At 69.1% G+C, this 9487-nt stretch overlaps 4 protein-coding genes across 4 annotated transcripts; 2 read left to right on the forward strand and 2 right to left on the reverse strand.

Moving 5' to 3' along the window:
* The first annotated feature begins 367 nt into the window (after positions 1–367).
* Positions 368–2290, forward strand: TNNC2 (troponin C2, fast skeletal type). The gene is made up of 6 exons (XM_035312742.1): positions 368–487; positions 1253–1304; positions 1412–1555; positions 1642–1756; positions 1835–1971; positions 2045–2290. The coding sequence occupies exons 1-6, from the start codon at positions 476–478 to the stop codon at positions 2074–2076; spliced, it is 492 nt and encodes a 163-aa protein (XP_035168633.1). The 5' UTR covers positions 368–475; the 3' UTR covers positions 2077–2290.
* Positions 2291–2698: 408 nt separating this feature from the next.
* LOC118158139 (regulator of G-protein signaling 9-binding protein-like) lies at positions 2699–3718 on the forward strand. Its single transcript, XM_035312744.1, has 2 exons — positions 2699–3195; positions 3280–3718. The coding sequence occupies exons 1-2, from the start codon at positions 3003–3005 to the stop codon at positions 3690–3692; spliced, it is 606 nt and encodes a 201-aa protein (XP_035168635.1). The 5' UTR covers positions 2699–3002; the 3' UTR covers positions 3693–3718.
* Positions 3719–4087: 369 nt separating this feature from the next.
* UBE2C (ubiquitin conjugating enzyme E2 C) lies at positions 4088–5496 on the reverse strand. Its single transcript, XM_035312745.1, has 6 exons — positions 5196–5496; positions 4984–5011; positions 4824–4910; positions 4509–4713; positions 4374–4433; positions 4088–4288 (listed from the first exon to the last, which is right to left on the reverse strand). The coding sequence occupies exons 1-6, from the start codon at positions 5294–5296 to the stop codon at positions 4230–4232; spliced, it is 540 nt and encodes a 179-aa protein (XP_035168636.1). The 5' UTR covers positions 5297–5496; the 3' UTR covers positions 4088–4229.
* A 68-nt stretch (positions 5497–5564) lies between these two features.
* Positions 5565–9481, reverse strand: DNTTIP1 (deoxynucleotidyltransferase terminal interacting protein 1). The gene is made up of 13 exons (XM_035312743.1): positions 9457–9481; positions 9313–9383; positions 9123–9219; positions 8885–8983; positions 8550–8618; positions 8178–8234; positions 7889–7950; positions 7415–7460; positions 6894–6952; positions 6650–6710; positions 6259–6330; positions 6021–6076; positions 5565–5762 (listed from the first exon to the last, which is right to left on the reverse strand). Exons 2-13 carry the CDS (start codon positions 9366–9368, stop codon positions 5618–5620), a joined length of 879 nt encoding a protein of 292 aa, XP_035168634.1. The 5' UTR covers positions 9369–9383; positions 9457–9481; the 3' UTR covers positions 5565–5617.
* Between the last annotated feature and the right edge of the window lie 6 nt (positions 9482–9487).

The following is a 9487-nucleotide window of genomic DNA, read 5'->3' on the forward strand; positions in this document are numbered from 1 at the left end:
CTCGGCGGGGGCACGCGTGATGCCATCCGGCCCTGCCCGTGGTGCCGGGTCCAGCACGGCCACGCAGGGGAAATCCCGGCCCTGGTGTCAGGGGGATGCCACCGCTCGGGGGCTATTTTTAACCCCCTCCTTGCTGAGCTGCCCCGGGGCGGGGGGGGGGGGGGCAACAAGCAGGGGACGGAGCCACGTTCCTTCCAAGGCTCCGGTGTCCCTCCCTGCAGGGCTTGAATTTCTATCCCGGTTTCAGACCCACGTTTAATCCCCAGCTCTTGGCCAATAACGCTTTGGCTAAATTAGGTAAAATGAGCCCGTTGCCAATGAGCGGGGCTGGATTTCCACCGGGGAGCTGATAGGCTGCCGGGCTGGGGGGCCAATGGCTGGGGGCACGGGGACACTACAAATTGGGGAGCCAGGGAGCTTCTGGGGGCTTCTGGTGCGTGAGGTGGTGACACCCTAAGGGAGGAGAGCAGCAGAGATGGCGTCAATGGTAAGAGCCTCGATGGTGCCGTGTGCTGGGGTGCGCTGCAGCTGGGCCGGGGGCGCCAGGCACCGCAGGCACCGGGGGATGCGGGGCTGTGCCAGGGCGCGCCTGCAGGAAGGACGGTCCCCGTGGCTGGAGCTCAAGGGCTGGCCAAGGCGGGAGGTGGCAGGGGACATTGGGGCAGCGCAGGGCCCCCACGGGACGTGCATGGGGGAGAAGAGGACACACGTCTACCCGGGGAGAGAGCGGGTGCCCAAGGAGCAGCCCCGGCTGGACCCGGGCTGCACGAAGGCGCTGAAAGCTGAGCGCTGGGTCATGCGACACCACCACGGCTCCGCGCCGCCCGCGCCTCCAGGAGAAACTCGATCCAGGGCCGACAGGTGCCCATGGATGCGGACCGCTGTTCCCTAAAAGGGGAGCCGAGGAGTTCCCAAAAATAGTGCTGCGTGCCTGGGATGCCAAGGCAGCACGGGGGGGACAGGGGCCCCTGTGTCATGGACCCCCCCAGCAAGCGGCTCTCGCGGTGGCTGCGTGGATGCTGGGCGGCAGCCGAGCTGTGGGGGCTGCCAGGGGCCATGGCTCGCTGCGGGCACGGGCAGCGCCTCTGCCGACCCCACGTGCCGTGGGGCAGCGCTGCATGAGGGCTCCGTGGCCGTGCCGGGGGGGCTGGGACCTGACCCTGTGCAGGGCCCCGCTGCAGAGCCCCTCGTCCTGCTGCCCCCAGGCAGGGGCGTGAGGCCGGCGCTGACCCCTTCGCCCCTTGTCTTGCAGACGGACCAGCAGGCGGAAGCCCGCGCCTTCCTCAGCGAGGAGATGATCGCTGGTGAGCGAGGGCAGCGCCAGGGAGCCGGCTGGGTCCCGGCGGATGCCCAGGGCCGGGGTCCATCCCGGTGCCCGAGGCCCCAGCCCCGACACCCCCCATCCCCGCAGAGTTCAAGGCTGCCTTCGACATGTTTGACGCGGATGGCGGCGGGGACATCAGCACCAAGGAGCTGGGCACGGTGATGAGGATGCTGGGCCAGAACCCCACCAAGGAGGAGCTGGACGCCATCATTGAGGAGGTGGACGAGGATGGTGAGCAGCCTCTGCGGTGGGGTGCCGGGTACCGAGGCGGGTGCCGAGGCCAGTGCCCTGACCTGTGCCGCGCTTCCTCCCTGCAGGCAGCGGCACCATCGACTTCGAGGAGTTCCTGGTGATGATGGTGCGCCAGATGAAAGAGGATGCCAAGGGCAAGTCCGAGGAGGAGCTGGCCAACTGCTTCCGCATCTTCGACAAGTGAGTGGGGCGGCGCTGCCTGCCTGCGCCTGCCCTCGGCGGGTGAGCAGGGCCCATCCTGCCCTTGCTCTCCCGCAGGAACGCGGATGGGTTCATCGACATCGAGGAGCTGGGCGAGATCCTCAGGGCCACCGGCGAGCACGTCACCGAGGAGGACATAGAAGACCTCATGAAGGACTCAGACAAGAACAACGACGGCCGCATCGACTTTGATGGTGAGCGGTGGCCCTGGCTGGAGCGGGCTGTGTGCGCAGCACGGCGGGGGCTGACGGCGCCGCTCTCTTGCAGAGTTCCTCAAGATGATGGAGGGCGTGCAGTAAGGGACCAGACATTCCTCAGGCCAGCCGCTGCGCCCTGCCCCGCTCCACTGCCGGGGGAGCAGCCCCGCCGCAGCGCCTGGCCTCGGCTGCCTGCACAGCGGGAGCCCTGCCCGCACCGGGGCCCTGCTCTCGCCCTGTGGCCAGCGGCTGAGCTTTTCCTCGACGCTGTCAGATGTGGTTTATGGTTGAGCCTCATTAAAAGGGGAAAGGCTGAGCTGCCGGTACGGGATTATGCTGGGTTTGCACAGGGAGGGTGCTGCGGCGCTGTCCCCGGGGCAGGGGGACTCAGGGATCCTCACGGGCGGGTGCACCGTGCCCCACGCCGTGCCGTGCCCCACGCCGTGCCGTGCTCTGTGCCGCCTGGCTCACCGCAAGGCACTCACGCAGCGGGGCGGCGCGGGGCAGTGGTTCCCACGGGCTGCTGGGCGGGCGCCAGCGCTGAGCTCAGAGTTTCCATGCAGAGCGGCCGCTTCCCACAACAGCGGGACGGGGAGCGCGGCCCCATTCCCACAGGCTGGGGGTCCCGGCCGGCAGCGCCTGCGGGGCTGCTCCTGCCCACTCTGTTGGGACCACAGAGGATGCAGGGGAGCCACCGTCACCCCGGGGCCTTGTGTATCTGGTGATAAGGCGGGGGAGAGCAGCAGCCCCCCAGCAGGGGTTAAGGCAGTGCTGTGTCCAGGGAGCCTGTGCCAGCCCAGCCTGTGCCAGAGCTCCCCAGGGACCTGCAGCCTCGTGCAGCCTCTGCAGACGGGGAGGAGCGCAGCCATGGGGGCACCAAGGGTGAGGGCAGGGCTCCTGGGTTGAGGAAGTGCCCAGTGCCCGTGGGGAGAGCGGGACCGGCCCCACGCAGGGCCCTGGCGCAGAGCCCGTCACGTCCCTGCAGAGCCAGGGCCACCGCGGAGGGGCCACGTCCAGATTCCTCCTCGATGGCACCGGGGCGAGGGGCTGCGTGCGGGGCACGGGGGGCACTGGGGACGTGCATGGCCGCCCAGGCTGCCCTCTGCAAGGTGGTGGCCGGGCACCGGCAGCTGGTGCTGCAGCTGGGGGGCAGCGCCGACGGCCCCTGGCTGCGTGAGGAGCGGCACAGGAGGAGCATGGAGGCGCGGGAGCTCAGTGCCGGTAAGGGACCTGCACAGCGGGCAGGGGGCACAGAGAGGATGCCCTGGAGCCAGCGTCACCCCGTCAGCACCCCCTGTCCCACAGGGCTGCAGGGTGCGCTGCTGGCGGGGCTGCGGCAGGCGGCGAGCCCCGAGGAGCGGCGGGAGCTGGAGCGGCTGTGGGTGCTCTTCCTCTCGGCCCTGGAGCTCTTCCTGCAGGACCTGCGCCAGGCCCACCGCCTCTGCCGGCTCTTCTCTCTGCAGGGGGGCAGCAGTGCCCTGCTGCGCACTGGGCTGGGGGGCCAGCGAGGGGGGGGCCCTGAGCAGCCCCCGGCCCCACCGTGCCTGGAGGAGGAGATGGAGCAGGTGAGGGCCGTGCTGACGGAGATGGAGAGCACGGCCAACATCCCCCTCTGGACGGTGGAGGCCACGCAGGCAGCAGAGCCGGGGGAGCTGGGTGCAGCCCCCCCATCCCAGGGACTGGGGCCTCATGCTGGGCCCTGCTGCAGGGTCCTGTGAGCAGCAGGGCCAGCCCCCCCCCCCCCCCCCCCCCGGCACCCACTGGGGGGGGGGGGGGCCCCCCCCCCCCCCCGGGGGGGGGGGCCCGGGGGGGGCCCCGGGCGGGGGGGCCGGGCCCCCCGGGGCCCCCCCCCCCCCCCCCCCCCCCGGTGCAGTACACATTGGGGTAGGGGGGCCACGTGCCCCCAGTGCCTGGGAGCTGTCCTGGGGAATGTTAATAAAGCCCCCTGACCCCACGGGTGTCCGTGTCCCTGTCTCCCCACCACACACACAGAGGGGTGCGGGGCTTCTGCCTTGGGACCCCGGGGACGGGGCAGCCCACCCACAGCCGCCCCAGCACAGCTGTCCAGTGCCAGAGGATGTCTGAATGCAGCAAAACCTTCAGGAGGACGGCGTAAGAGTTATAAACATGCGTTTATTTATACATTAACCGTAGCTCGGACTCCAAAATTAACTTAAAAGCAGCCTATGATACAGAAAGGCGCAGAGGGGGCTGGACAGGGACAGGGGCGGCGCAGGGAAGCGGCGGAGCAGGGGTCAGGTTTCCTGGCTCTTGGCCTGCTTGGCGTACGTCTCCCGCAGGTACTTCTTGAAGGCTGGGGAGAGAGGGGGGGGCTCGGGGCTCAGGGCTGGGCGGCCGCACAGCGGGGCCGGGGCCATGCCGCCCCTAGGGGCACTCACCGGTTTGGTTCTTCCACAGCTCGGCGGCGTGCGTGTTCAGGGGGCTCTCGATGTTGGGCTCTGGGGACAAGGGCTGGGTGAGTGGGGTCCCCACCGCGGGCAGCCCGGCCCCGTCCCGTCCCCACGCGGACCCACCTGCCAGCAGGCTCTGGATGGAGAGCAGGATGGTGCGGACGTCGTAGAGCGCCGACCACTTGTCCTTCAGGATGTCGAGGCAGATGTTGCCCTGGGTGTCCACGTTGGGGTGGTAGCAGGGCGTGAGGAAGCGCACGGTGGGCGCGTTGTAGGGGTACCCACTGGGGAACTCCAGCGACAGCTTGTACCGCAGCTCCTCGTACGCCTGCGGGTGGCACTTAGCGGGCACGCGGCGGGGGGGCGGGGGGGGCCGGGGGGGGGGGGGGGGGTCCCGGGGAAGGGACGGGACCGGGGGGTCCCGGGGGTGCCGCTCACCGTGCCGGCCGCGCCGTCGATGGTGCCGATCCACCGGAAGAGGTTGTCGGACTCGGGGAAGGCGGAGATGCCTTTGTCACCGGACATCTGCGGGACAGCGCCGTCAGGAACGGGCCGGCCCCGGTACCGGCCCCGGCCCCGGCGCCCGGCCCCCACTCACCATCAGCGCCATCAGCTCCTGCTGCAGCCTGCGGGGGAAGCGCGCGTTACCGGTACAGTTACCGGGCGGTTGGCCGGTACCGGGCCGTTAGCGGGCAGTAACCGTTACCGGGCGGCTGGCCGTTAACCGTCACCGGGCCGTTACCGTCACCGGGCGGCTCCTGCGGGCAGCGCCCCCGCACCCCGTCCCGCCGCGCCCCGTCCCGGCCTCACCTCTTCCCCACGGATCCGCGGGCGGCCGGGGGCCCCGCCTCGGCCCCTTTTCGTGCGGCGGCGCTGGGCAGGGCGGCGGGGTCGGCGTTCTGCGAGGCCATGGCGGCTCCGTGCGGCTCCACTCCCAGCCCCGCTCCGGTCCCGGTCCCAGCCCCGCCTCCCCCCTCCCGCGCCCGTTTGAATGTTTCAAACCGGCGCCGCGTGGACCAATCAGCGCGCGGCCGCCCCGCCGCCGGCCAATCGCCGCCCGTCGAGGACGCGGTTGCCGTGGAAACGGCGGGCGGCCACCTCCCCACCCGCGACGCGCAGGCGCAAAGACGCGGCGGCTGGTCCCGCCCCCGCGCGGTCTTAAAGGGGCAGGCGCAGGAGGCGGGTGCGAAGCAGCGGCTTTATTGGAGGGGGGGGCGGGGGGCCTCAGGGCCTCAGGGCGCGGGGGGGCCCTCGGGGGGCGGCGGCGTGGGGTCCCCCCCGTCGCGCAGCGTCTCCATGTACTTCTGCATCTTCTCCGTCATCCACGCCGGCGGGACGAACGGCTTCAGCTCCTCCAGCCGCAGCTCGCCAGAGTCCCTGCGGGCACAGCGCCGGCGTCGGGGGGGGCACCGGGGGGGCACCGGGACGGGGGGGGCACCGGGGAGGGGGGAAATCGGGGGGGGGCACCGGGGGAAGAGACACTGGGGGGAGGACACTGGGGTGGGGGGGAACCAGGCCGGGGACCTGGGGGGGCACCGGGCCAGAGGGGCACCGGAGGGGGGCACCGGACCGGGGGGCACCGGGGTGAGGGGTCCCCGTGCCGGGGGTCCCCGTGCCGGGGGGTCCCCGCCTCACCTGTAGTCGTCGCTGGCCGCCAGGTCGCGGATGTCCTCCTCCAGCAGCAGGTAGGCCTGCGCGGGGCGAGACAGGCGCTGGGCATCGCCGGGCACGGCCGCGCCGGCACCGGGAGCGCCCCCCCCCCCCCCCCCCCCCCCCAGCAGCACACCGCGTGGGTGCCCGGGGTGCCGAGCACCCGGGAGCGCCCCTGCCTCGTCCTGTCCTGCCGGCCGCCTCCCGGCCTGAGCGTACTCACCATCTTGCCCCCAGTGGCCCTCATGTGCTGCTGCTCTGCCAGCCAGTGCTTATCCTGCGGGTCGGCTGCGTACTGCAATAAAGCAGCGAGGACCTGGCTGAAGGCGGGCGGCGCTCCCCCCGCTCGGACCCCCCCCCTGCTGCCGGGACGGGGCCCGGGGGCTCGCGGAGGGAGGGCGCAGCCCCGCCTGCCCTCTCCTCAAGTTAAGCCCTGGCTGCGGGCGAGAGCAGCGCTCGGGGGCCGCGCCGTGCCGGTGTGCTAGCCCCGCTGCGTGCCCCGAGACGGACGGAGGAGGAATAAAGAAGCGAGCCCAAGCACCACGCTCCCGGCTCCCATCGCAAACTGCTGCCAGCAAACCCCGAGGAGGAAGCACCGTGCCGCGGTGCCTGACCTTAAAGAGGTGGGGATGCTTGATGTAGAGTCGCCCTCTTGTTCCTCCCATCCCGAGAGCTCTGAAAGAGGAACACGAGGGGGGCGTTACACGCGGGCGGAGGGGCGCTGCACGGCACGGGGACACCTCCTCTCCTCCCCAGCCCTTCCTACTGCTTCCGAGGCAGAGAAGTGAAGTGACGGGAGGAGTCTTACGGGCTCCTGCCTTGGAGACACCACCCTCCATCAACAGGGCCATTCCTTACTTGTTTGCTCGAGATCCCAGCACAAAGGTTGTGGTTTCAGTCAGTCGGGATGGATCCCACTACAGAGCAATTGGAAAAGGGGCAGCATTAGAAATGAAGCTGGTGCCAGCCAGCGCTCCACGAGCCTCAGTGCTCTGATGGGGAACCTCAGAACCACCCCTTGGCTTGGGAGGGAGCCACAGACCTCCGGATTGCCACAGAGGAGGGAATCTGCTGTTATCACCCTGGGCTGATCTAAGCGGTTTCCCTCAGGGGAAACGCTTGTGGGATCCTCCTGGCTACTGCTACGGCTCGCTTGGGTCTCCTAAGAGCTGTACCACACCACAGAGCTACGGGCTACAGTGTCTGGAGGAGGCAAGTCAAGGCTCCCAGGCACTTCTCGCTTCTCTCCCGGCACTGCAGAGGCCTGGCAGGGCCCAGCACAGCCCCGGCCTGTCCTGAGCTGCCACTGCAGGCAGGGCTCTGCTGGCGGAAGCGAAGGGGAGGAGAGGGTGAGCCCAGCGGCGTCGGCCAGCCAGTACCTTTGGTCCATCCCTTCTCACGGGCTCAGAGACTTTGAGCTTCCACCTAAGGGGAGGGAAAATGAAGTAAGGATGGGTTCCAGGGGGATCAGCGCAGACACACCACGAACTCCCAGCAGCAGGGATCTGAGCTCCAGCCCTTCCAGTCCCACTCCCACCTTCCACCTCTCTGCAGTGCCTGCCTCCGGACCCTCACCAATGCTGCACGTTCTCTGCCCCCCCAGCTGCTGGTGTCCCTCCACTGCCCGTGAACCGTCTCACAGCTCACTGAATCACCCGTCTGGGCCTGTCCAAAACTGCTTCCCGGCAGGCCTTTGCCTCCTGCAACTCAGCCTCAGCCCAAACCTTCTTGCCCTCTCACGCCTCCCCGCAGCTCCCCGTGGTGCCAGGCAGGACACTGCAGGGTTCCTGTGCTCCTTGTCTCAGCCGGTCTTGCTCCCTGCCCACCCCCCGGAGCTCAGGGCCCATACTCACGCGGCCATGCCCGAGACCCCGCGATCATTCGACAGGCTCTGTCCTGGAGGCCGGCCCTTTCTCTGCAGGGGAGAAAGTCTCTAATCAGCCCGAGGTGAGAGAACCCTTTTGTCTGTCTGTCCCCTCTTCAGGAGGCCGCTCTTTTTACCACGTGCACAAATTCTGCACAAGAGCAAGCTCCTCTGAGCCGTCACAGAAGCCACTTGCATGCATTCGTACTGCAGAAACAGCCAGGAGCGAGGAACAGGCTTTTTCCCAAACTAAAATCCCTTGTGGAAAACTCTCCTACCTTTTTGGGAACGGGGCTTCCTCGACGATTTAACTCCTCATCCAACTGTCGGGCACGCTGGAAGAGGAATGGCAATAACAGGGACTGTGCCTGGGGTCTGCGGAGCTCTGTAGGCTCCCCGTCCCTCCCAGCCCAACGCTCCCAGTTTCAGCTCCTCACTGGCACAGCTGATGGGCAGGAAGGTTTCGGTTACAGAGCTCGACTTTGCTGCCCTGCAGCTTTTTAAGGACAGCGCTGCGCAGCCCACTTAAAGCACTGCTGTAATTTGTCAGACAAGGAACAGGCAGAGAACAGAGCAGTTCCAGCCCCTTCACTCACTCCTCCCAGCTCCTACACATCATTGAAGCCTCTGGGAACAACAATGACTTTTACCTTAGGTCCTGCCTGCTCGTGGGGCAGCCTGGGCACAACCTTTTTGCCGTCAGAGAACAGCAGCTTGGCCTGCAGGGAGAGAAGGAAGGGTTACCTGACTGTGGGTTAAGAGGGGGGCCCCCCAGCACCCCCTGCTTTACCCTGCGAAGGTGATCTGCGTGCAGAGGCACTCGCTCTGAAGGGAAGGTCCCAGCCGTGCGAAGTTTAAAGGCTAAGGATCTAACACCCGGCTGACCACAAGCTGGCCACCACAGAATCCAGCGCCTCGGGGCTGCCTGCCCCAGGGCCCCCACCCACGCTGTTCTCGGCGCGCTGTCATGCACGCTGCTGCCCACCTGCTCCAGGCAGCTCCGACACGTCTCCTGGATGAGCTGCTCGGGGTCCACCTCCTCCCCGACGTTATCGCGCACGTTGATTGCGGCCTTCTGGAAGAACTGGGGGGCGGCACGAGGGGTGAGCGCCCGGCAGCCAGGCCACACCGGGCAGCACAAGGCCCTGCTCCAGGCCCGCACCCACACGCCAGCACCCCCGGGCAGGCCCCGGCGGCCTCTCGGTTTGTCCCGGGGCCCTCACCTTCATGTACTTGTTGAAGACGCCGCGGATCTCCTCGTTGATGCTGGGCTGCAGCACGGCCCGCAGCAGCTCCATGGACACGGCCGGGTCGGTGAAGCTGCGGGCGGAGGAGTCAGGCGGGGGGGGGCGCGGGGACCGGCCCGGCCCGGCCGCCCCCCCCCCCCTCGCCCCCCCGGTGCCGGTGCCGTACCTGGTGGTCATCTGCGAGCGCCGGCCGCGCCGCTGCACCTGCCGGTGCTTGATCATGATGTTCCAGGGGCTCTGCGGGACACAGCCGTCAGCCGCCCGCCCGCCGCCGCCCCGCCGCGCCCCGCCGCCGCCCCGCCCGCCTCACCGTGCCGCCCGGCTGCTCCTCGGCGCCCCCC

This window comes from Oxyura jamaicensis (genome assembly GCF_011077185.1).
Source record: "Oxyura jamaicensis isolate SHBP4307 breed ruddy duck chromosome 20 unlocalized genomic scaffold, BPBGC_Ojam_1.0 oxy20_random_OJ72815, whole genome shotgun sequence".
Lineage (NCBI taxonomy): Eukaryota > Metazoa > Chordata > Aves > Anseriformes > Anatidae > Oxyura > Oxyura jamaicensis.